At 42.3% G+C, this 27,519-nt stretch overlaps 1 protein-coding gene across 2 annotated transcripts; it reads left to right on the forward strand.

Annotated features, from left to right (window-relative positions):
• On the forward strand, positions 1-25,797 carry FAM114A2 (family with sequence similarity 114 member A2). 2 transcript variants are annotated; one of them, XM_038740244.1, is made up of 14 exons: positions 1-75; positions 8,090-8,331; positions 10,890-10,989; positions 11,775-11,870; positions 12,680-12,789; positions 14,580-14,714; positions 15,784-15,951; positions 16,864-16,987; positions 20,391-20,470; positions 21,450-21,575; positions 21,771-21,910; positions 22,601-22,673; positions 23,663-23,716; positions 25,485-25,797. In XM_038740244.1, exons 2-14 carry the CDS (start codon positions 8,104-8,106, stop codon positions 25,581-25,583), a joined length of 1,533 nt encoding a protein of 510 aa, XP_038596172.1. In that variant the 5' UTR covers positions 1-75; positions 8,090-8,103; the 3' UTR covers positions 25,584-25,797. The 2 variants fall into 2 exon arrangements, with proteins under 2 accessions (XP_038596172.1, XP_038596174.1); XM_038740246.1 differs by lacking the exon at positions 1-75 and adding an exon at positions 4,579-4,612.
• Positions 25,798-27,519: the final 1,722 nt, after the last annotated feature.

Below are 27,519 nucleotides of genomic sequence, written 5' to 3' on the forward strand. Positions count from 1 at the left end.
TTTGTTGGAGGCCGCGCCCCGTTCTGTGAGGTGACAGTTGATTTCCTCTCAGGACCGGATGGGCCACGGCCAACGGTAATAATAATAATAATAATAATAATAATAATAATAATAGCATTTATTAAGCGCTTACTATGTGCAAAGCGCTGTTCTAAGCGCTGGGGAGGTGACAAGGTGATCAGGTTGGCCCACGGGGGGCGCACAGTCTTCATCCCCATTTTCCAGATGAGGGAACTGAGGCCCAGAGAAGTGAATCAATCAATCAATCAATCAATCGTATTTATTGAGCGCTTACTATGTGCAGAGCACTGGACTAAGCGCTTGGGAAGTCCAAATTGGCATCACATCGAGACAGTCCCTACCCAACAGTGGGCTCACAGTCTAAAAGGGGGGGACAGAGAACAGAACCAAACATACCAACCAAATAAAATAAGTAGGATAGAAATGTACAAGTAAAATAAATAAATAAATAGAGTAATAAATATGTACAACCATAGTGAAGTGACTTGCCCAAAGTCACCCAGCTGACGACTGCAGCCACCGCCGTGCTATTTGGGCAGCGCCTACCGGGGGACGGGCACTGTACTAAGCGCTGCGGAGGGCACCACACACAGCCCCCGTCTCATCTAGGGTTGGCAGTCTCAGTCATTCATTCATTCAATCGTATTTATTGAGCACTGACTGTGTGCAGAGCACTGCGCTAAGCGCTTGGGAAGTCCAAGTTGGCAACCTATAGAGACAGTCCCTACCCAACAGTGGGCTCACAGTCTAAAAGGGGGAGACAGAGAACAAAACCAAGCATACTAACAAAATAAAATAAATAGAATAGATATGTACAAATAAAATAGAGTAATAAATATGTACAATCAATCAATCAATCGTATTTATTGAGCGCTTACTGTGTGCAGAGCACTGGACTAAGCGCTTGGGAAGTACAAGCTGGCAACATCTAGAGACGGTCCCTACCCAACAGCGGGCTCACAGTCTAAAAGGGGGAGACAGACAACAAAACCAAACATTGCTGACAAAATAAAATAAATAGAATAGGTATGTACAAGTAAAATAAATAAATAAATAAATAGAGTAATAAATATGTGCAATCAATCAATCAATCAATCGTATTTATTGAGCGCTTACTGTGTGCAGAGCACTGGACTAAGCGCTTGGGAAGTACAAGCTGGCAACATCTAGAGACGGTCCCTACCCAACAGCGGGCTCACAGTCTAAAAGGGGGAGACAGACAACAAAACCAAACATGCTGACAAAATAAAATAAATAGAATAGGTATGTACAAGTAAAATAAATAAATAAATAAATAGAGTAATAAATATGTGCAATCAATCAATCAATCGTATTTATTGAGCGCTTACTGTGTGCAGAGCACTGGACTAAGCGCTTGGGAAGTACAAGCTGGCAACATCTAGAGACGGTCCCTACCCAACAGCGGGCTCACAGTCTAAAAGGGGGAGACAGACAACAAAACCAAACATTGCTGACAAAATAAAATAAATAGAATAGGTATGTACAAGTAAAATAAATAAATAAATAAATAGAGTAATAAATATGTGCAATCAATCAATCAATCAATTGTATTTATTGAGCGCTTACTGTGTGCAGAGCACTGGACTAAGCGCTTGGGAAGTACAAGCTGGCAACATCTAGAGACGGTCCCTACCCAACAGCGGGCTCACAGTCTAAAAGGGGGAGACAGACAACAAAACCAAACATGCTGACAAAATAAAATAAATAGAATAGGTATGTACAAGTAAAATAAATAAATAAATAAATAGAGTAATAAATATGTGCAATCAATCAATCAATCGTATTTATTGAGTGCTTACTGTGTGCAGAGCACTGGACTAAGCGCTTGGGAAGTACAAGCTGGCAACATCTAGAGACGGTCCCTACCCAACAGCGGGCTCACAGTCTAAAAGGGGGAGACAGACAACAAAACCAAACATGCTGACAAAATAAAATAAATAGAATAGGTATGTACAAGTAAAATAAATAAATAAATAAATAGAGTAATAAATATGTGCAATCAATCAATCAATCGTATTTATTGAGCGCTTACTGTGTGCAGAGCACTGGACTAAGCGCTTGGGAAGTACAAGCTGGCAACATCTAGAGACGGTCCCTACCCAACAGTGGGCTCCCAGTCTAAAAGGGGGAGACAGAGAACAAAACCAAACATGCTAACAAAATAAAATAAATAGAATAGATACGTACAAGTAAAATAAATAAATAAATAAATAAATAGAGTAATAAATGTGTACAACCACATATACGTGAGCCCACTGTTGGGTAGGGACTGTCTCTATATGTTGCCAATTTGTACTTCCCAAGCGCTTAGTACCATGCTCTGCACACAGTAAGCGCTCAATAAATACGATTGATGAAGATATAGAGGTGCTGTGGGGAAGGGAAGGAGGTAATAAATATGTACAACCATATATCCGTGAGCCCACTGTTGGGTAGGGACTGTCTCTATATGTTGCCAATTTGTACTTCCCAAGCGCTTAGTACCGTGCTCTGCACACAGTAAGCGCTCAATAAATACGATTGATGATGATATACAGGTGCTGTGGGGAAGGGAAGGAGGTAATAAATATGTACAACCATATATCTGTGAGCCCACTGTTGGGTAGGGACCGTCTCTATATGTTGCCAATTTGTCCTTCCCAAGCGCTTAGTACAGTGCTGCGCACACAGTAAGCGCTCAATAAATACAATTGATGATGATATACAGGTGCTGTGGGGAAGGGAAGGAGGTAATAAATATGTACAACCATATATCCGTGGGCCCACTGTTGGGTAGGGACTGTCTCTATATGTTGCCAATTTGTACTTCCCAAGCGCTTAGTACAGTGCTCTGCACACAGTAAGTGCTCAATAAATACGATTGATGATGATGATGATGATATACAGGTGCTGTGGGGAAGGGAAGGAGGTAAAATGAGTGAAGCAGCATAGCCTAGTGATTAGAGTGATTGGTAGTCGGAAAGACCTGGCTTCTAATTCCACTCTGCCATTTGTCTGCTGTGTGACCTTGAGCAGGTCACTTGACTTCTCTGGGCCTCAGTTACCTCAACTGTAAAATGGGGATTAAGACCGTGACCAGCCTGATGAGATTGTGTCTGTCCCAGTGCGTGGTACAGCGTCTGGCACATAGTAAGGGCTTAATAAATAACATAAAACTAAGAATAACAAATAAACACAGGACTCCCCGATGATACACCACAAAATCTGGTCTGACTCCTTACCCCACTCCCCTCAAGTTTGCCTTTTTACGGCGAAAATTCAGATGAAGGGAAAATGTGCTTGAGATACCTCCTTCCCTTCCCCACAGCACCTGTATATATGTATATATGGTTGTACATATTTATTACTCTATTTATTTATTTATTTATTTTACTTGTACATTTCTATCCTATTTATTTTATTTTGTTGGTATGTTTGGTTCTGTTCTCTGTCTCCCCCTTTTAGACTGAGCCCACTGTTGGGTAGGGACTGTCTCTATATGTTGCCAACTTGTACTTCCCAAGCGCGTAGTACAGTGCTGTGCACACAGTAAGCGCTCAATAAATACGATTGATTGATTGATTGTCTCTATATGTTGCCAATTTGTACTTCCCAAGCACTTAGTACAGTGCTCTGCACACAGTAAGCGCTCAATAAATACGATTGATGATGATGATGAGGCTGGGTCGGGGGGTGAATCAGGGGGTCCAGAACCAGAGGCAGAGAAAACTCCTGGGTTGCTAATTCATTTAATAGTGATTTTCATGATTGTGAAGCCGTGGGATAGAGAAATAATCAGGCCTGATACGGCCCCCATCCAATACGGGGCTGACATTTAGTAAGAAGAAGAAAGGGAAGAAAAAAATCCCTGGTTTATAAACGAGGAAACTGAGGACTGGAGAAGCGATTCACCCAAAGCCACATATAGGCAGTTGGTGGAACCGGGATTAGGACCCAGGTCTTCTTCATCAATCGTATTTATTGAGTGCTTACTATGTGCAGAGCACTGTACTAAGCGCTTGGGAAGTACAGATTGGCAACATATAGAGACGGTCCCTACCCAGCAGTGGGCTTACAGTCTAAAAGGGGGAGACAGAGAACAAAACCAAACATACTAGCAAAATAAAATAAATAGAATAGGTATGTACAAGTAAAATAAATAGAGTAATAAATATGTACACACATATATACATATGTACAGGTGCTGTGGGGAAGGGAAGGAGGTAAGATGGGGGGGATGGAGAGGGGGACGAGGGGGAGAGGAAGGTCTTCTAATTCCCAAGCCCGTGTTCTTTCCCCTAGGCCACGCTGCTTATGTTGTTTTTTTAAAAAATGGCATTTGTTAAGCGCTTACTACATGCAAAGCGCCGTTCTAAGCGCTCCGGGGGGATACAAGGCGATCAGGTTGTCCCACGTGGGGCTCACAGTCTTAATCCCCATTTTACAGATGAGGGAACTGAGGCTCCGAGAAGTGAAGTGACTTGCCCAGGGTCACGCAGCGGGCATGTGGCGGAGCCGGGATTCGAACCCGTGACCCCTGACTCCCGAGCCCACGCTCCTTCCACCGAGCCACGCTGCTTCCCGTTTGTCCGTAAGCGATTCGGTTGGAAAGAATCTGAGGGAGGGCTTTCATGGGGAAATAAAAAGACAGTGTAATAACTTCATGGGAGTTTATTAGTGCTTCCTACCGATCAAATATTTGGTGCTGAGGGTTCGAGAGAAGCGGGTAGAGGAGTGTGGACTAATGCTAATCCCGAAATACTATGTAAAATGAGGATTAAGACGGTGAGCCCCACGTGGGACAACCTGATCATATTGTATTCCCCCAGTGCTTTGCACATAGTAAGCACTTAACAAATGCTATCAGCGCTTAGAGCAGTGCTTTATTTAGAGTATTTAGTATTTAGAGTATTTATTACTCTATTTATTTATTTTATTTGTACATACCTATTCTATTTATTTTATTTTGTTAGTATGTTTGGTTTTGTTCTCTATTTAGAGTATTTAGAGTATTTAGTATTTAGTATTTAGAGTATTTATTACTCTATTTATTTATTTATTTATTTTATTTGTACATATCTATTCTATTTATTTTATTTTGTTACTATTTATTTTATTTTGTTAGTCTGGTTTTGTTCTCTATTTATAGTATTTAGAGTATTTAGTATTTAGAGTATTTATTACCCTATTTATTTATTTTATTTGTACATATCTATTCTATTTATTTTATTTTGTTACTATTTATTTTATTTTGTTAGTCTGTCTGGTTTTGTTCTCTGTCTCCCCCTTTTAGACCGTGAGCCCACGGTTGGGTAGGGACTGTCTCTGTATGTTGCCAATTTGGACTTCCCAAGCGCTTAGTCCGGTGCTCCGCACATAGTAAGCGCTCAGTAAATACGATTGATGATGATGATGATGATCTATTCTATTTATTTTATTTTGTTACTATTTATTTTATTTTGTTAGTCTGTTTGGTTTTGTTCTCTGTCTCCCCCTTTTAGACTGTGAGCCCACGGTTGGGTAGGGACTGTCTCTATATGTTGCCAATTTGTACTTCCCAATCGCTTAGTACAGTGCTCTGCACATAGTAAGCGCTCAGTTAATGCAGTTGATGATGATGATGATGCTTTGCACATAGTAAGCGCTTAACAAATACCATCATTATTATTATTATTTGCAGCAGACTATAAATTCAGTCAAAACGGGTAGGATTATTAGCCACTGACCATTAAGCCACACTCACAAAGTAAGCGCCGTATTAATGGTAGCAGCAGCATCTACATACCCTGCGTATTTTGAACAACAGTGTGGCCCGCGGGAAAGAGCGCGGTCCCAGGAGTCAGAGGACCTGGGTTCTAATCGTGGCTCCTGATGTGTGACCTTGGGCGAGTCACTAAACTTCTCTGGGCCTCAGGTCCCTCATCTGGGCCTCAGGTCCCTTTTAGACTGTGAGCCCACTGTTGGGTAGGGACCGTCTCTATATGTTGCCAATTTGTACTTCCCAAGCACTTAGTACAGTGCTCTGCACATAGTAAGCGCTCAATAAATACGATTGATGATGATGATCTGCAAAATAGGAATTCAATACCTGATCTCCCTTGTACCGCAACTCGATTATCTTGCATCCACCCCAACACTTAGTACAGTGCTTGGCTTATAATAAGCGTTTAACAAATACCACAATTAGTAGTAGTAGTAAGAGTATATATTAAGTGCTTCCTGTGCAGAGCATTGTACTAAGCAGCGTGGTTTAGTGGCCTGCGCGTCATGTGTTGTAATCCCGGCTCTGCCACGTATCTGCTGTGTGACCTTGGGCAAGTCGCTTCACTTCTCTGGGCCTCAGGTCCCTCATCTGCAAAATAGGAATCCAATACCTGATCTCCCTTGTACCGCAACTCGATTATCTTGTATCTACCCCAACACTTAGTACAGTGCTTGGCTTATCATCATCATCATCATCAGTCGTATTTATTGAGCGCTTACTATGTGTAGAGCACTGTACTAAGCGCTTGGGAAGTACAAATTGGCAACATATAGAGACGGTCCCTACCCAACAGTGGGCTCACAGTCTAAAAGGGGAAGACAGAGAACAAAACCAAGCATACTAACAAAATAAAATAAATAGAATAGATATGTACAAGTAAAATAAATAAATAAATAGAGTAATAAATATGTACAAACATATCTACATATATACAGGTGCTGTGGGGAAGGGAAGGAGGTAAGAAGGGGGGGATGGAGAGGGGGACGAGGGGGAGAGGAAGGAAGGGGCTTAGTCTGGGAAGGCCTCCTGGAGGAGGCTTATAATAAGCGCTTAACAAATACCACAATTAGTAGTAGTAGTAGTAGTAAGAGTAATACTAGTGAGAGTAGTAGTAAGAGTAAGAGTATATATTAAGTGCTTCTTGTGCAGAGCATTGTACTAAGCAGCGTGAGAAGCATATGAGAAACAGCGTGGTTTAGTTGTTGCCAACTTGTACTTCCCAAGCGCTTAGTACAGTGCTCTGCACACAGTAAGCGCTCAATAAATACGATTGATTGATTGATTTAGTGGCTAGAACACTGGCCTGAGGGTCATGTGTTGTAATCCCGGCTCGGCCACGTATCTGCCGTGTGACCTTGGGGGCAAGTCGCTTCACTTCTCCGGGCCTCAGTCACCTCCTCTGTAAAATGGGGATTGAGACTGTGAGCCCTATGTGGAACAAGGCCCACGTCCAGCCTGACTACCTCGAATCTACCCCAGCGCTCCGAACAGTGCTTCTCACGTATTAAGCGCTTAACAAGTACCATCATTCTTCTAAGCACTGGGAAAAAGTAGTCAGGTTGATGAGCCCACTGTTGGGTAGGGACTGTCTCTATAGGTTGCCAATTTGTACTTCCCAAGCGCTTAGTACAGTGCTCTGCACATAGTAAGCGCTCAATAAATACGATTGATGATGATGATGATGGCTTCGGCCGCTGCTCTGTTTCCTGGGAGGCCCAACCACCGCCTCTCCTGGCCCGTAGATGCCTCAGCCCTACAGTGTGGAAGCAGCAGACCTGTGTTACCAGCACCTGTATAAATGTGTGTACAGATTTATCACTCTATTTATTTTCCTTGTACACATTTACTATTCTACTTATTTTCTTCGTGATGTGCATCTACCTTTATGTCTGTTCTGATGACCCGCACCTGTCCACACGCTTTGTTTTGTTGTCTCTCTCCCCCTTCTAGACCGTGAGCCCATCGTTGGGTAGGGACCGTCGCTATTTGTTGCCGACTTGTACTTCCCAAGCGCTTAGTACAGTGCCCTGCACACCGTAAGCGCTCAATAAATACGACTGAATGAATGAATCTGGCCAGTGAGAGGCTGGGTCCTGCTCAAGGGTGGAGGGGCCCGCAATAATAGTCGCCGTAGCCTTTTCTAGGCATGGCCCGGGGAAAGTCTCTAAACCTGCAGATTCTTATTTTCCTGTAATACAAATACTACGATATGAATAATTCGGTGGTCACCGTGAGGGTGTCAAGTTATTTTACAGACAGAAGGGGCTGTGTCAGGGCTGAATAATAGATCTTTCCTCTTCATAGGAAATGTCCTAGCCATGTCTGAAAACGAAGGAGTTGCAAATCTGGCCGCCGAAGAGGAGAGCGGCCCCGAGGACGGAAATTCTCAGCCAGTCGGGGAGACTGGGCCCGCAGGTCACGAAGCCGGGCGGGATAGTAAATCTGAACCTGTAGCTCCAACTCGGAAAAGACCTGAAGCCAAACCTCCTGGCGAACCCGCGTCTTCGGAAGTTCCACCAACGCAAGCGTTGCAAGGTGCAGAGAAGGTAGGCGCGTGGCTGTAATAAAGCTCGGCAGATCTGGAAGGAAGGAGGTGGCCTAGTGGAAAGGGCGCGGGCCAGGGAATTAGAAGGACCTGGGTTCTAATCCCTGTCTGCTGTGTGACCTTGGGCAAATCACTTATATTCTCTGTGTCTCAGGTACCTCAACTGTAAAAAGGAGATTAAGGCTGTGAGCCCCATGAGGGACGTGGACTGTGTCCGACCTGATTAGCATTTAGTACAGCGCTTGGCACGTAGTAAACATATAACAAATGCCAGCTTCAAAAAAAAGAAAAAAGAATTCACAACACCATTTTGGAACACTTAGAAACACTCTTAATGTTGGCATTGCTTCTCTAAGGCGTGTAAAGTCCAGACTCACTTTCTACTCATGTAATTTGGTTGTGAGCCATGATTTTTCTTTATCTCTTCTGCCTACAGTGCTTTGTTGCTACATCTGGCATGTCTGTAATAAAGTTCAATATCATCATCATCAATCGTATTTATTGAGCGCTTACTATGTGCAGAGCACTGTCCTAAGCGCTTGGGAAGTACAAATTGGCAACATATAGAGACAGTCCCTACCCAACAGTGGGCTCACAGTCTAAAAGGGGGAGACAGAGAACAAAACCAAACATACTAACAAAATAAAATAAAGAGAATAGATATGTACAAGTAAAATAAATAAATAGAGTAATAAATATGTACAAACGTATATACATATATACAGGTGCTGTGGGGAAGGGAAGGAGGTAAGAAGGGGGGATGGAGAGGGGGACGAGGGGGAGTCCAGAGGACAGACCCTGCCTCCGCCTCTCCCTGGATTGGGAGCACTTAGTACAGTGCTCTGCACACAGTAAGCGCTCAATAAATACGATTGAATGAATGAATCAATATCTCTGGAAGGCAGCAGCAAGGCCTAATGGATAGAGCACAGGACTGGGAGTCAGAAGGATCTGGGTTCTAATCCTGCCTCTGCTGTTTGTCTGCTGTGTGCCTGTGGGCAAGCCACTTAACTTCTCTGTTCCTCAGTTACCTCACCCGTAAAAAAAACGGGGACTAGGACTGCTAGCCCCATGTAGGGCAGGGACTGTGTCCAACCCAATTAGCTCGGATTCACCCCAGGGCTTAGTACAGTGCCTGACACAAGGTAAGTGCATAGCCAGTGCCACTGTTATTATCATTATTTGGTTCTTTGACAGGTTCCTGAACATCTCTGGGTGCTGGAGGAATTCGAGAGTGGGGAGACTCTGGGTTCCCGGCGAACTGAGGTCAGAGAGGGGGCTGGGAGGAAGCAAGTTTGAAGATGGTACAAGAAAAGGCAGCCTGGCTCAGTGGAAAGAGCCCGGGCTTTGGAGTCAGAGGTCAGCGGTTCAAATCCCGGCTCGGCCAGTTGTCAGCTGTGTGACTTTGGGCAAGTCACTTCACTTCTCTGGGCCTCAGTTCCCTCCTCTGGAAAATGGGGATTAAGACTGTGAGCCCCCCCGTGGGACAACCCGATCACCTTGTAACCTCCCCAGCGCTTAGAACAGTGCTTTGCACATAGTAAGTGCTTAATAAATGCCATCATTATTATTATTATTATAGGGTAGCAAGTCCTGCAGAGAAAGTTGCCTTTTCAACCTTCTTGAATCAGTCAAGCAATGGATGGTATGATTTGAGCTCTTACTGTGGTGCAAAGCACTGTACTAGGAGCTTGGGAGAGTAGTCAGTTGTATTTAATGAGTGCTAACTGTGCAGAGTAATAATAATAATGACATTTATTAAGCACTATGTGCAAAGCGCTGTACTAAGCACTAGGGATCATACCATATAACAATGTGCCAAATGTATTCCTTGCCCACAATGAGCTTACAGTCCCCTGACCAAGGAAGGGTGTTCTCTCCTTCCCCACTCTCTGCCCCCCTGACTTTTCCTTACACCACAAGGAACAAAATCAGTGCGTCGCTGATTCCCGGCCCCAAGTTGTCACTGGGCTCCAACAAGAACTGAAGAATAAGCATTCTAGCATATTTTTTGATCAAGGTCATCTGGGCAAATATCTCATCAACCAAAAAAATAATAAATACCGTACACTTCCTTTGGCTAATGATATACCATCTATTCTTGATCCACAAGAATATAAAGCAAGCATGGGCTTGGGAGACAGAGGTCATGGGTTCAAATTCCGGCTCCGCCAATTGTCAGCCGTAGGACTTTGGGCAGTTACTTCATCTGTAAAATCTTTTCATCTTTTAGACTGTGAGCCCACTGTTGGGTAGGGAGTGTCTCCATATGTTGCCAATTTGTACTTCCCAAGCGCTTAGTACAGTGCTCTGCACATAGTAAGCGCTCAATAAATACGATTGATGATGATTGATGATGTAAAATGGGGATTGAGGTGTGTGAGCCCCGCGTAGGACAACCTGATCACCTTGTATCCTCCCCAGTGCTTAGAACAGTGCTTTGCACGTAGTAAGCGCTTAACAAATGCCATCATTATTATTATTACAAGCCTGCAGCTTAGAAGGCATTCCTTTGATTTTTCTTTTTCTTTCTTTTTTTTCTATTTGTTGGAAAAATAGGACTCCAGTGTTACAAATGCGTCCCTGGCAGGATGGGGCTACTGGGGGAATTGGGGCAAGTCACTGCTCTCCTCTGCCTCTGCTACAGTAGCTACTGTAGGTAAGGATAGCATATACTTAAATATATTATGAATTGTTGTATGCCTATAGCCCTCCTGATCTGTGTAGACCACTGTGTTCTTATTTCCGCTTCGGGTTAAGTTGAACTAAATACTTCAGGTGATAAAGATAAATTGGCAGATGTTGGGTGGCTTGACATTGTGAGAAAGAAATATCAGCACTTAAGAACTGCTCTTCATTCAGTCATATTTACTGAGCTTACTGTGTGCGGAGCACTGTCGTAAGTGCTTGGGAGAGTACAATACAATAATGAACAGAAACATTCGCTTCCCACAATGAGCTTACAGTCTAGAGGGGGAGACAGTCATTAATATAAATAAATTACAGATCTGGACATATGCACAGGCTCCCGAACACTTCTGGGTGGTGGAAGAAGTTGAGGGTGGGGAGACTGTGGCTTTCTGGAGAATTTAGGTCAGAGAAGGGGAGGAGGCAAGTTGGAAACTGGTAGAAGGAAAGGCTATAGGGTAGCAAGTCCTGCAGAAAAAGTTGCCACTTCAACCTTCTTGACCAGAGTCAACTTCTAGGGCTTGGAAATAGGTGTCCACTGCTGAAATGGAAGGCCAAAGAGCACTGGGAAAGTATGACAGCCTAAAATAGCCGCCTGCAGTATAAGGAAGGCACATTTTGTTTAAAATCATTTAAAAAAAAAACTGGCTTGTTAAGGAGTAGAAACTGAATTACTTCTTCCTTTAGTGCCGGTTTAGATGAACATTATAACCCAGGTGGTGCTAATTTTAAAAGCGATGTCATTTTCCTTCTCAGGGCAAGGTATTTCAAATGCCATTGAGAAGGCCGAGACCTCCCTAGGAATCCCCAATCCCAGTGAAATTTCCTCTGAGGTCCAAGATGCCACAGAAGGTAAGTTTACCAAACCTGTAAACGTGGAACTCTTCCACCTCTGAAGATCAGAGGCTTGTCAGGAATCAGTACAATAACGTGGTGGTAGATAGGTATAGGTGTGATTCAAGATAAGTTGTCGGACCTTTCATGGCACAGTTCAAAACACCAGCACATAATTTTCATTGATTTGAAACTATGTCTCTAGTAAAAAATAATAAGAATAATAAAAGGACTGGTTTCCAAATTCCTCAGACACAGTTCAAGGGCTAAGGTATAAAACTCTTGTTTACATTATATATCCATGCCTATGTGTGCGATTCTTCATATTAATTAATGCATTATTCCTAAATTGTAAAAACCAAAATATAACAAAGTCTAGATTTGTAGTCCAGGGCAACGATTGAACTGGCCTAATATTCGAGTGAATTAGCTGCATAGTATGTTTTATGAACATGCTCTTGATTTTTGTATTGACTAACCATTTCCTTTGGAGTGAATTGCAAGTGTTGTTTTTGGTCTTTTCACTATCATGGCTCTCCTAATGATTCCAAGATTAAACTGAATCGTCTGTAGGGATAGAAAGCCCCATTTTGGGATTTTCTGAGCTCTTGTAGTTGATCAGAGCTACATTGTGCCGTTCTTCGATATAATCCCCAGCTCTCGGGTTTATGTTAGTTCATTAAAAGATGAAGATAGATGGCTGCTAAAGATTGTTTATATGCTAATAATGTGTATTTGCGTATATATTAATGAGCCAGAAACCTTATGTGGCAAAGATATTAGTTGTACGAGTCTTGTAAGTGGCCTTTCAATATTCCCTCCTACAGGCGACACAAATTCCAAGTCAAGCAGTTCGGCTAAAGAGCCTGCAAGCTCCTCACCCATCGGAGGGGCTTTTGGAATGTTCTCTTCTATTTCTACGGCAGTTCAGAGCACAGTGAGTGAAAAAAATGATAATAATGATAACAATATTTGTTAAGAACTTACTTTGTATCAAGCACCGTACTAAGTGCTGGGGTAAACACAAGATAATCAGGTTGGACACTGTCCCTGTCCCACACGGGGCTCACAGTCTTAAGTAGGAGGGCGTAAGATTGAAGCCCCATTTTGCAGATGAGGAAACTGAGGCACAGGGAGGTTAAATGACTTGTCCAGGGTCACGTGGCAGACAAACGACAGAGCTGGGAGTAGAACCCAGGTCTTCTGATTTCCGGACCTGTTGCTTTTTTTGTTGTTGTTGGTTTTTGTATTTAAGTGCCTCCTATGTGCCAGGCACTGTACTAAGCGCTGGGGTAGATCCAGGCTAATCAGTTGCACACAGTCCATGTTCCACATGGGTTTCACAGTCTGCATCCCCATTTTACAGATCATCATCATCATCAATCGTATTTATTGAGCGCTTACTATGTGCACAGCACTGTACGAAGCGCTTGGAAAGTACAAATTGGCAACATATAGAGACAGTACCTACCCAACAGTGGGCTCACAGTCTAAAAGGGGGAGACAGAGAACAGTGCTGCAACTGAGGCACAGAAAAGTGAAGTGACTTGCCCAAGGCACACACAGCAGACAAGTGGCAGAGCCGGAATTAGAACCCAGCTCCTTCCAACTCCCAGGAATGTGCTCTTTCCACTAGGCCATGCTACCTCATTATGCCTTTATTTTATTTTGTTAATATGTTTTGTTTTGTTCTCTGTCTCCCCCTTCTAGACTGTGAGCCCACTGTTGGGTAGGGGCCGTCTCTAGATGTTGCCAACTTGTACTTCCCAAGTGCTTAGTACAGTGCTCTGCACACAGTAAGCGCTCAATAAATATGATTGATTGATAAACCTGGTTATGAGGTCGTAGTTCACCAACACGTCAGGGCTGAAGAAAGCACCCTAAAAACAGCAAAACTGTATATCTAGAAGTTTATACCTTACCGTTATAATAATATTTTGAATTTGTAAAAGAAATTCACTTTTTTCCCCAAATTGTTTTCACATCCGTTATCTAACTTTGTCCCCCAGCCCCTTTTTGAGAAAGAGGGGAAGGGTAGTAGGTATTTCCCACAATTTATGGGTAAGGAAACTGAGGTCCAGAGAGGTTGTGACTTGCCTGAGGGGCACACAGCCTAGTTGGAGCAGAGCTGGGACTAGATCCCAAGCCTCGCAACTCCCAGACTCCACTTTCCATTAGACCACCCCTTCTTAATCAGTTAATCATTGGGATTAGACCTCTCCTTAATCAATCAATCAATCAATCATTGGTATTTATTGAGCACTGATTGTGTTCAGAGCACTTCACTAAACTTGGGAAAGCACAGTATATCAGAGATGTAGGTGGAATCCCTACCCCTAAGGAGTTTATAGACTTTAGGGGGAGACAGGCATGAAAATAAGCAAATTACAGATTTGCTGCCGAATAAAGTCATTTATTGAATATGTTTTTTTAGAGATTTAGTGAGTCAGTCAGTCAGTGGTACTGAGTGGTATTGAGTGGTATTGGTACCTCTGAAGCTTTTAGAAAAGGACAGTACAATCTGCACACAGTAAGCGCTCAGTAAATATGATTAATTGGTTGATTGAATGAATAAATGATTGGAGTTGGTAGATATGAGCCCTGTCCACAAGAAGCTTACTGTCTAGAGGGGGAACATGAAGTTCAGATATTGAGTATCTTCTTATGCGTGAAGTGATTGCTACTGAATTTGTGCACTCACACTCATGCCGAACCTGTATTTTCCAGGGAAAAAGTGTCATTACTGGAGGTTTGGATGCTTTGGAATTTATTGGAAAAAAGACAATGGATGTAATCGCTGAAGGGGATCCAGGATTTAAGAAAACAAAGGGCCTAATGAACAGAAATTCTACACTGTCTCAGGTAAGAATTGTGGCATTTTTTCAGTATTTACTAAGTGTCAAAACACTGTGCTAAGTGATGGGGTAGATATGAAGTAATCAGATCACACTGTTCCACATTATGGCATTTATTAAGTATTTACTAAGTGCCAAAGTACCGTGCTAAGCGATGGGGTAGATATGAAGCCTGCTGTTGGGTAGGGACCGTCTCTATATGTTGCCAATTTGTACTTCATCATCATCATCATCAATCGTATTTATTGAGCGCTTACTGTGTGCAGAGCACTGTACTAAGCGCTTGGGAAGTACAAGTTGGTAACAAGCGCTTACAAGCACTTAGTACAGTGCTCGGCACACAGTAAGCGCTCAATAAATACGATTGAATGAATGAATATGAAGTAATCCGATCAGGCTGTTCCTCATGAGGCTCACGATGTGAAAGGTATGGCGATGCAGATAACCTAGTCCAATTTTTATGGGTGACTAAACAGAAGCAGAGGAGTTAAGTGACTTGTCCTAGGTCATTCAGCAGGGCAGTGACAAAGCTGGGACTCGAACCTGAGTCTTCTGGTTCCCAGTCCCGTTTTCTTTCCCTCAGACCCTGACGCATTTTGGACACTGTAACTTTTGGGAAGCAACCTTATCTTCTTCATTCCATACTATGTTTGGGCCCACAATATCCTGGGGCCTCTCTAGTTGCCTCTTTTGCAGAAAGTTCAGTGGATGTTTCCCTTGACTTCTTTAAAATGATATTTCAAATGAGTCTGGCCCCTTCTTTTTCCAGTGTCTGGCCTACAGCTCCGGGGTGGAAGGTGAGCTCTAAACTGTATGCTAAACCCATTTTGAAGCCATTATCTGAAAGAGATAATGGCTCCTTGGGTCATCGTTCTGCAGGCGGGTCTCAAAAGCTGAGTGATCATTCCTTCCATGAACTCTTCAGCCTTTTATAATTTAATCTTCATCCTGTGAATGAAAGGGCAGGGATTTGTGTTCTCGCTTCGTAATCCCTTTATCACACAGCCTCTTCTGCTCCGACTCTTGAAACTGAACCTTTAACTCAGCACCTATTGATGCCCCCATTTCTCTCTCAGGTTTTGAGAGAGGCAAAGGAGAAGGAAGAGCAGTGGACAGCTAATAAGGTTACCATGGATACCGTGGATCCTGACAAGAAAGCTTCTTATGGGTTACTCTTTGATGAGTTTCAAGGCCTTTCGCATCTGGAAGCTCTGGAGATACTTTCTCGAGAAAGCGAAGTAAAGGTAATTTTAAAGAATCAACGGAAAAATGCCTTTTGCAAGGGAAGGACGTGATTTCTTTCTTTTTCCTTGTGGGCAAGGATCGCATCCACCAACTCTGTTGAAGTACACTTTCCCAAGTGTTTAGTTCAGTGTTTTGCACACAGTAAGCTCTCAATAAATACCACTGATTGGTTACTTGATATAGATAGTTTAAGGACAAAAGAAGATGTATTTCAAATATGGAGGCTTCCAAAGTACTCCCAAACCGTCAGTGAGAAAACATAGCACCTGGAAGAGTTAGTAGAGTAGTCCTCTCAATGTAAACAAAGCAATTCAGATTAACAGCCCTGAGAACATGTCCTCTAATCACTCTTATTTTTCCTTAACCTGTCAGGGTCGATACTTTGGCACAGATAACATTCGGTAGAGTTGCATAAGATGCCAGTTTGGACATAGCTACCTGGTTGATGTTAACTGCTCATTGCCCCTGAACTCCTGAATAGTCATTAGGGACTAACAATATTCGCTCCGCTCTGACTCAGGCTGCATTGGAGTCTCTCCCTGCAGGTGGGAATCTCTGTGCCCAACATCACCTATCCATATAAACCCATCATCCATCTCTAGCACATATGAACCTGTTTCTACCCACCCCACATTCGAATGTAACCTCCTTGCGGGCAGGGAACAAGCCATGTCTTTGTTTTGTACTTCCCAAGCAGTGGAAACAGTGCACCACTCCCAGCGGATCACTCCACCAACACTGATTCTAATATTGATGTTCCTGTTGAAAAGGAGCGGCTTGTCTTGGCTTTTGAGATCTTATTGCTTTTGGCTGCGTTAATCTTCAGTTCCTTCTTGTGCATCATGGGAGTCTTCACCCTCCTCCTTTTGCTTTTCACCTCCCTGAATCTTTTCTGATTTGTTTATCGTCAGGTAAAATCCATCACCAACTCCCTGTCTGGAGGAGAATTAGAGGCATTAAAACTTGAATTGGAGCACATCAAAGAAGCATTTTCACTACCTGAGTTCTGTGACGAAGAGGAGGAGGAGAAAAGGGGTAATATGTATAAATATGTAGTCTAGTGTGTGTTTAGCAGGACATTTTCTCTGAGACTTAGAAACCTAACCTGGCTAATTGAATGAGAAAATGGAGGTCAGACACAGGGAGGGGCAATGATACATGTTCAGTCAGTCATTCGTATTTATTGAGTGCTTTCTGTGTTTCTACATATTTATTACTCTATTTATTTATTTATTTATTTATTTATTTATTTTACTTGTACATATCTATTCTATTTATTTTATTTTGTTAGTATGTTTGGTTTTGTTCTCTGTCTCCCCCTTTTAGACTGAGCCCACTGTTGGGTAGGGACTGTCTCTATATGTTGCCAATTTGTACTTCCCAAGCGCTTAGTACAGTGCTCTGCACATAGTAAGCACTCAATAAATACGATTGATGATGATGATGAAGACGACGCAACGGTATAAGACAAGACTAAGCAGTATTTGCTCTCTGGCTAGGTAGCAAAACTACTTGAAGGCATGGGATGTCTCTTTTGTTTCCATTGTGCTCCCAGAGCCCTTGGTTCATTGTGTTGTACTCATGAGGCGCTCAATCAATGCCACTGATTGACTGGTTAGTTTAATTATCAATAGATGGTATTTATTGAGCACTTATTTAATCAGTCATTCAGTGGTATTTATTGTGTGTTTACTGTGTGCCAAGCACTGTACTCAGTGCTTGGGAGACTACAGTACAAAAGAGTTTGTAGACACCTTCCCTTCTCACAACAAGCTTACTGAGTGGAAAATACAAGAGTTGTATTACTTCTAATTCTCTCCGCCTGTAACAACCTCCCAGAGTCTGAGCTTACTGAGTGTAAAATACAAAAGAGTTGTATTACCTTTAATTCTCTCCGCCTCTAACAACCTCCCAGAGTCTGAGCTTACTGAGTGTAAAATACAAAAGAGTTGTATTACCTTTAATTCTCTCCGCCTCTAACAACCTCCCAGAGTCTGAGCTTACTGAGCGTAAAATACTAAAGAGTTGTATTACCTCTAATTCTCTCTGCCTCTAACAACCTCCCGGAGTCTGGGTGTATTTTCAGCTTCTTTTGTTGAGCCGAGGCCCTAGCTTCCTTAACCCTGCAGTGACTTTTTCTACTTTCAGTAACAACGCAGTGTAGATATGTAGCCCCGAGTTCTTGGTTGTGTCTTTGCTTTCTCGGGGTTCCGGGGAAGCCGTGTGGCCTAGTGGAAAGAGCCTGGGCCTGAGAGTTACCTGGGTTCCAATATCAGCTCTTCTACTGGGTGCTGCTTGGGCAAGTCACTGGACAGCTCTGTGCCTCAGTTTCCTCATCTGTAAAAAGGGGATTCAATTCCAGTTCTCCCGCCTACTTAGACTGTGAGCCCCATGTGGGACAGGGACTGTGTCCGACCTTTTATCTTGTATCCACCTCTGTGCTTAGAACAGTGCTTGGTGCATAGTAAGCACTTAAGTACCGTTATTATTATTATCTTTATTATTCAGACCAGCTAAGCTTTCCCAACATGTATAAAGTATGTAAAGGATCGTTATGCATGGGATGGATGCCATGAGTGGACTGGCCACATCATCAATGCTCAGTGCTTAGAACAGTGCTTGGCACATAGTAAGCGCTTAACAAATACCATAATTATTTTTGCCCAAAACTAAGCCTTAGGACACACTCCCCTTCCCTCCAGGTGACCGTGGCCATGAAAAAGGAGGGGAAAAAGGAGGAGAAAATGGAGTTTATATAAAGTATGTAAAGGATCGTTATGCATGGGATGGATACCATGAATGGACTGGCCACATCATCAATGCTCAGTGCTTAGAACAGTGCTTGGCACGTAGTAAGCGCTTAACAAATACCATAATTATTTTTGCCCAAAACTAAGCCTTAGGACACACTCCCCTTCCCTCCAGGTGACCGTGGCCATGAAAAAGGAGGGGAAAAAGGAGGAGAAAATGGAGTTTGTTTGCCAGTATTCTGGTATATCTACCCCAGCCTAGACAGAGACATCCCATCATTAGTGGGTTGTTTAGTGGGGATTCAGCTGTGTTTCGCCTTGAGAGGCCCCTTAGTAGCATATCCGTAGTCATAGTATTCGTGGCCACCCCCTGCTATAATAACATAATTGAAGTTTATAAGTAACAGTGGCTTATTTGCACATGACACCATTCACAGTATTTGTTTAGTTTAAAAAGCTGTAAGGGATTTTCTAGACAAATACGTACAATTTGTGTATTCTATTTTTATCTTTCTAATTACTGGGATGCTAGGACTCCAAAATAGGACTTTTAGTAATTAATTCATTTGGTTTACTGTAGTGTTGTTTTCAGGATCCCTAGGGCCGGGCAGAACACAGAAGCTCAGTTTGGGGGAGGATTGAGCAAAAAAAACCAAACAGAACTGTGCCTGTGGAGAGAGGAGGACACAGAACCAGGAGAGAGCTGCTTCTGGGTTCCTCAGGTTCTTCTAGCTACTCCCTCCCCTGTAATAATAATAACAATAATTCTGGTATTTGTTAAGCGCCTACTATGTGCCAGGCACTGTAATAATAATAATAATAATAATAATGATGGCGTTTATTAAGCGCTTACTATGTGCAGAGCACCGGTCTAAGCACTGGGGGGGAATACAAGGTGATCAAGTTGTCCCATGTGGGGCTCACAGTCTTAATCCCCATTTTACAGATGAGGTAACTGAGGCTCAGAGAAGTTAAGTGACTTGCCCAAGGTCACACAGCAGCCATGTGCCGGAGTCGGGATCCGAATCCATGACCTCTGACTCCAACGCCCGTGCCTTTTCCACTGAGCCACGCTGCTTCTCTACCGTACTAAGCGCTGGGGTAGATACAGGTAATTGAGTTGGACACAGTCCCACGTAAGACTCACAGTCTTTATCCCCAATTTACAGATGAGGTAACTGAAGCACAGAGAAGTGAAGTGACTTGTCCAAGGTCACACAGCAGGCATGTGGTAGAACCGGGATTAGAACCCAGGTCCTTCTGACTCTATCCAGTGAGCCACTCCAGGGTTCGTAAGAGCAGTTTTGGGGTTGCTCAGGGCCACAGCCGCAACTTCTTCTGACACTCCTGTATACCCCCATCTTTATTATCAGAGTCCTTCCCTCACACTGTCAAGGTTCCCTCACCGTACCTCATTCCCCACGGGTGTATTATGCTCAGCAAGTTATGTCGGGGGAGGAATTGTGGCTCAGATATTTCAGATTTGGAGAGAAATAATCTGGGTACTTGAGACTTCCGAGCCTCGGTATATGTCATCCAAGCACTTAGTACAGTGCTCTGCACACAGTAAGCGCTCAATACAGTTGAATGAATGAGTGAATGTCACTCAACCAACGTTTTGTGCAGAGTGTCGTACGACCTTTCCAGTCTCCCTGAAAAACTTCACATTTTTCTTGGCTGTCTTCCAGGAGATGAAGATTTCAGCGTGGAGATCACAGAGCTGTTTTCACAGTTGCGTGTTTCGACCAAACCAGATAAACTGGTCAAAGTGAGTTATTTTCTTCTGGTGGTTCCTGTTCTCAAGCTGAGCAGGTGGGCTGTAAGGACTGGTTGTACATTTCCGGGAGGGGGGTTATTGAGATTTGGTGTCTTTTTTTCCTCCTTGAATTGTAAACCCACTGGGCCAAAAATCTGCCTTCAGCTAGGTACCTCACCTTCGTTTTGACTCCATTTAGAGGTGGGCATGCTTATGAAAAGGGTGAATTTAGGCTACTCTGTTCATTGAAGTACTTGGTTCCTGAAGATACCTGCCCTTATGCTTTAATTCGGGGTGGGGGAATGTGAGGCAGAGGGAGAGGAAGAAAACGGAAAGCAAAAGAACATGTGAATATGTATTTTCCTCTTTGGTATTGGTCAGTCACTGGTCTTGGTAGCAGTCTGTTAAAATAATTTTTTTTTTTTTACCTCTGTAACCTGAACGTGCTTTAGTCAAAGCTCTTAGTCAATTTGGAACACTTTGGTAATGTAGGGTCTTAATATTTGAAGAGATCATTAGGTGGCTCTAAAATAAGCTTTCTGCAGCGGTACTTCCAGATCACATACATATAAATAGAAGGGTTGCAGTGTTCCTTATTGTCTCGCCAGGGAATTCTTACACTGAGCCATTAGATGGTATTGCCATTTATTGGGACAGTAATAATGTGGCTTTAGCTGAGTTTATTTTGGACAAGTGATTTCACTTAGGTTATTTATTGTTAGAGCCATTATGCCTGTGCAGAGTGTCTCATCAAACCAATTTCTGATTATCTACAAGAAGATTGAAGCCAGAGGGTGAATTATGTTTTTCTTGTATTTCTCCCTATATCCCTTCATTTTCTTTTCTTATCTTAAATTAAGCCTATCACCGCCTTTCTCTGCTTTTCCTTCTTGTGTATGGAATTTCCAAGAGGCTCATGTAGTATTCATTCTCTTCAGACACTTCATCCGTTCAGGGTATGGTCGGTGTACATTTCCCTTTCGTTGAGCAGGCCAGAAATACCGCCTACGAGAAGGTCAAGACATTCATCTCTGAGCCCTCCATGGAGGAAGAAAAGGAAGAAGGAAAACGGGTGGAATCAGAAGTTTCAGACCAAGATACTGAAATATCTATAGAGGTAACTGAGTGAGCGAAGCTTTTCAATGCATTTGAGCCATGAGCCATGGTTTCTTTGATAGAGACCCTCTCATTCACAATTTTAAAGGGCCCTAACATATTATATGCTTTCCTTTTGGGGGAAAAGGTGGCTGGCACTTGGAAGAAGGTGCCAGGGAAGAAGTTACAGGGGAAAATGATTGTTTTTGGCCTGCAGGATATTCACGCATTCGCTATTCGAAGTCTGGCCGAACTGACCGCCTACTCCATCGAACTGTTTCACAAAACAGCAGCTCTAGTTCTTCATGGACAGAAGCAAGAAGTGACACCCATAGAGAGAAGTAAAGCCTTGTCACAGTGAGTTCCCCTCCTGGCAATAGAAAGGAAACTGTGGGTTAGGGCCTGCCAATAGCCTGTGGAGTCCTTTGCTATTTTGGAAACTGCCACAGACCAAATCCTTTTAAGATTCATTTTGGCTTCACTGTTGAAATGTGTTCCGAGTTGCTTAATTTTAATATTAGTCCATTGCTAGGCAAGTGTGTTATTTCTTTCCCTTAAAGTCAGAAACTCCGATGGATTATTCCAACAGTGGTGGACTGATTGTAAACCATTTCTGCTTTATTAACCTCACTGTGCTCTTGGAACCCAATTCTGAGGTTATTATTGTAATTACTGATGTGATTATTCCACATAAAACGTAGCCCGCGAGACCAGAGGGGATGTGTGTTCTGAAAAGTAAGACGACTTATGAAGAGGCACTTCCCTGAGTTCTATAGTAAAATGTTATCTTGTTGAAGAAACTCCTAATTGATATGAGCTACGGTGTCTTGAAAGCGTCTGCAGGGAAGTTGACCTTTGGAAATGCACTCCTGAAATTTAAATATTTATGTAGTTAGTTTTTACTTTGGCAGCCTAATTGTCTTTATGTAAGTTTTTTATTATTCTCATTGAGTATCCATTGAAGTGATTTATTTCTTAGAGTATTAAATACAACCCGTATAAAAGTATAGAAACCCTATCGATTGAAATTTTTTTTTTCTTCCCTAGAATGACGAGTGTGTTATGTAGAGAATTATCTTCTCTATCTAAAGAGTTCACAACATATCTAACAGTCGCAGGGGTAAGAACTTTCCCTGTGTAATCGGTGTTTGAAGCTTTCTCTTACCTTCTCCCCCACATATGCTACCTTCTGTTTCCTATAACTCAAATCTCTCACCCGAACTGTTTTCATCCCTTTCTTATTTAAAAGTTTTCCCGCCTTCAAATGTAAATCTCAAATACTGATATTAACAGCCAGTGAGAGAGCAGAACTCCAGTTTAAGTGTGATAATGACTCCTGTTCACCCACTTGTTTTAATTGCCCCTTGCTCATTGTCTAGAGGGGTGACTGTTTGACTTGCTCCCCTTCTCTCCCCTCCATCCCACCATCGATAGCCTTCCTCAACATCACTTGTGGGGAAAGTTGGGCGTGAGGCGGCTGCCAGGTAATGATAATTGTGCCACGGGGGCAGCAACTCCTGGCACCACGTGCAGCTTGCGAACAATGGTGAACTGCAGATCAAGAGGATCTGTTCTGGAGACTGGTTCTGGCCCATTGGGTGGACTTTCCAAGATGCTGGTTGGTTCCAAACCCCTCATCCCTCTTCCAGACCAGGAAGCAACCCGATCTGGAACTGATTCCTTTCCTTCCTCTAGCTGTGATCTCCCAGGTTCTTATTGCACACCGTTCAATGGCCCAACTCTCCGGCTTTTGAAGTGTGCACTCAAAAGAAAGTCCTGCAATGATACACCATTTTCTTTCCCATTAGAAATAAGCAGTGGTTCGTCTGAAAGGGGTCCAGACTTTCCAGATGTTTGCTCTTTGGGGCAGGGAGCACTTATTGGTGTGCTCAACATCCATCCTTCCCCCCAGCCCCGGTGAGATAGCATATGTCTGTACTAAACAGCTAGCATTAGATTCCAGAAATTAAGCCAACTTTTCAAACTTTTCAACCTGAAACTTGTTGGGTATTCTTGGCCTTATCTTTTGTGCCAGTGTCCTTTAAGGGTGCCCGTGTGATTCAAGTCCCACAGTTCAATGATCCAATTCCCTTTTTGTCCTTGTTCTAGGTCAAAGAAAAGCCCGATGTGCTTAACCCGTTAATCACTGGTGTGTTTTTGGAGGTTAGTTCTGATCGGTTTTTTATTTGTAGTTTTAAGCATTGTGCGGATTGCGTGGCTTATGCCTATTTTTTTTTTTTTGACCAAACTAGTTATTCAGTCATGTTGGAGGATATAACTGAGATGATTGATTCCGTTATGTGTGCTTGATGTGCCTTCTGTTCATTAATTCAAAGCATACACTCTGTACTCCAGTACAAAGTACAAAGCAGAGAGGAAGAAGCTGTAGGGTGTCTTTAGTTAAAGCTGCCCCTTTTGGCAGTGAGCAGACAGTTCTCAGTAATGAAACACCTCCTCAATTGCAGCTGGTGAACATGATGGGGCTGAAAATTACAAACAGGTTAGGGCCACTTCCCAAGCCCCAACTTTTAATCAGAAGGGATTTTCTTCAAAAATTTCTTGTGGTCTCCTTGCTAGGAAACCTTGGTCTGTTTCTTCAAGGCTTTTCTGCCGCTGGTACAATCCTGGCTAAATTTCGAATTTTTCTGTACTTGTTGAGAATATCAGTTGGCAAAATGACTCTTGTGAGCAATAATTTGTTTGGAGCTATTGTAAGTCATTGAAAACCGGAAGCCAAATGAAGAGACTATATTGTATTTTTCACTCCTACGTTACATTAGCAGTCTTAAGTAATTCTAAAACTCCAGAAGGAATGTAATTTTAGTTTTCTTCTTTTAATTTTTTTGTAAAAATGGAGGATCTGTTCCTATGAATGGTTTATCAATTTGGTAGATGTCAAGCAAAGTTTTAAATGCACTAGGAATGCCTGATACTTGCTAAAGTTCTTTACAGTGTGCTTGCAAGAGATTGGATTTAGGCCCAAGTTCACACACTCACTGACTGTGAATCTCAGATTCATATCTCAGATTCATATCCCCCACGGAGGATGTTAGGCTTTAAATGAAACCCCAAAATGAAAGTCTTTCAAGTTTTTAATATTGTGATTCCTTAGCAAATTGAAAACGCCATTGTCCCTGGGCTCTTAGGCATCCTCTCTCTATCCGTTTACTGTGAGTCCCCCCCGCCCATGTTCTCTGTTGCAGTTGAAACTTGGGAAAGTGGCTGAATGTGACCAAGCGTCCTGCAAAATGCCACTACTACCTGCTAAAATAGTGAGGAAATAGGTTTATCTGGTAGGATGACCTCAAAGAAAGAACATGGGGCTGGGAAACTGGAGATCTGACTCCTAATCCTGCTCTGCCACTGGCTTACTGTCGGGCAGCGAACAAGTCACTTTTACCCTTTCTGTGCCTCAGTTTTCTCATCTGTAAAATAACAAGACGCCTCTTGTCCCTACTTCTTAAGTTGTGAGCCCCATGTTGGACAGAGACGGTGCCAAATGTGATTTTTTTCATATCAACCTTAGCACACAGTACAGTGCTTGATGTGTTGTAAGCCTGTAATAAACACCATAACTAACTTTACTTGGCTGTGGAAAGAGGGATCTACTCATCCAGGCAGGCAACTGTTGGGCAGGTGATAAGAAAAGATTGTTGATTTCATTAATTTTACCACCAGTGAGAGTCCTGAAGGGTAGACTGGTAAAGTAAAATAAAATCATGTCGATTAGTAAACTGCAAGATTTCCAGATTGGTCATTGTGGAAAAGCAAATGAGTAAGTGTTCTATCTGATTTGTAATTACAAAGGGTGAGAAATTATCGTCCCCCTTTTTTGGGATTTCAAAAAATATCCTCTTTCGATGTTGAAAATATAAAATTTTAAATAGAAATGTAACAGTCTTTTACTCTTTTTTTTTTTAAATCTTTGCAGGCATCAAACAGTGCTTCATATGTCCAGGATGCCTTTCAGTTGCTCCTTCCAGTACTTGAGATCTCCCTTATTCAGAACCGGACTGAATTTCCTCAATAATCTGCAGAATCAGCCCGTGCTGCATTCCTTTTCTGAAAAGACAAATTTGAGAAAATGTTAAAGGACAGTAAGTTTTGGTTTGGGGCTCGTAAAGATCATAAAGATCATCAGTAATGGAGGACAGGCCCTAGAAAGGAAGAATAATAGGGTAGCGTAACTAGACAACTAAACAAACTGTCAGTTTCAAAGAATAAAGAATCATCTTTATAGTTTGGCTGGTAGTGTTTGTCATTTTTTTCATGGTCTAAATAGCTGTGTGTTAATATGTACTTTGAGAGAAGACTGCTGGAGAAATTCCATGCTGAATAACTCTAGATAAATAGGTAAGTAGTGGCATTGACCATTGGACTATGTAGCCCAGCATATCTTGATAAGTTGAACTTGAAGCAAACTCTCTGCACACTTAAAAGATGCTTACCTAAGAAGAAAACTTGAAAGCTCAATCCGAACAGGTTTGCAAAAACAACGTTCTCACCACAGGCAACACTCAAATCTTTGAGCTAGTTGCAAGTGTGAGAGCAGAGAATTTACTGATCTAGGATGCTAATCATTAGGTAGATTGGGTGTAATCATTATGAAGCTTTCCTTCCCAGAATAAAACCAGCAGCTCTAAGAAGAATGTTAGTCTTTATTCACATTCATGATTACCCTTTCTCAGTGACTTCTCAAATCAGATTCAGTAGTATACTTTGTCCGCTTTTTCCTCCACCTTTTCCTCCAGATTCCTCCTCCTCCTCCAGTATATATTTGACTTTGGGATTTATTCGTCCTTCTCAGGAGCAGCTTATTTAATTGTTTCACTGCTAGATAATAAACAGAAAAGGGCATTTTTAAAATGCAAATTCAATCATATATATATATATGTGTGTTATATTATTATATGTATATATATATATATATAATTCTTACTGGGACAAAGAATAGTAAAGCCCAGCTGTCATAAAGTCACCCCAGTAAGGACCCTCCTTGTCTGCCAGTGACAGTATGGTGCTTCTCTGAAGTTTAACTCTTGTTCAGGTTACTAGAGTCAAGCTGCTCTGTCTTGACTATGTTCAGCTCCTCTGTTTCGCCTACCTTAAGGGATTCAACTAGCAAAGTAGTAACATGACTTTGACATATTTTTAAATTTTAGTAACTACGGGCCAAGAAATGATTAGGGACTGCAAAGATCCTCACCCTTTTAGTTCTGGAGACAAGTTTTCTTTTGCCTTTCCTGCTCCCTCCCTCTGGAAGTAAAGAAGGGGGTCCTTTGTCATTGTCAGTGGAGAAGAAATATGAAAAATCACCGCCTGGTCTGTAATTGCTTGAGGTCATTTGAAGTAGGGGTGGCAAGGGTGGGGAAAACCAAAATTGGTTTTAAATTTGGATGTCATAGCCACTGTTCTTGCCAAGATTATATAGAGAGTACTTCTTAGGTGGTCCTGTTTTTTGTAGATGCATACTGTAAATCATTGGCATTATGTACTTTTTTTTTTTTCAAGTTGTACCAGGGCACTCCAGGTTCTGGGGTTTGAAATCTATTTTTAATACATTTTCTCCCTCATCTAGCCCCTAGAAGGGGAAAAAAGGGTCTGTGCTTTCTGTGTTATGTGTCACAGTTCATGGTATTTAAATTTTATCAGGCTAAGATTTAAAAGGAACTATTTATTTTGTTCTATGGTAGAAAAGTACAACTGCTTTCTTTTCATTTGATGAGGACTGCAAAAGTGATCTTATTTCCTCTTGTCATAAAGATCCCTTTACCTAGGTTATTTTTCTTTTTAAGACAGCAATTAACAGACCTAACCTTTATGCATTAGCATTCTTACCCAACAGACACTATTGAAGTGTAAAATTGCAATTCAACTGCAGTTCTTATGTTGACAAAAACACTATGCGTGAATTTTTTAAATTAGCCCTGTTGCACAAATGCAAAAGAGCCCAAAACTGTAAAGGA

Source organism: Tachyglossus aculeatus, chromosome X1, assembly GCF_015852505.1.
Source record: "Tachyglossus aculeatus isolate mTacAcu1 chromosome X1, mTacAcu1.pri, whole genome shotgun sequence".
Classification (NCBI taxonomy): Eukaryota; Metazoa; Chordata; class Mammalia; order Monotremata; family Tachyglossidae; genus Tachyglossus; species Tachyglossus aculeatus.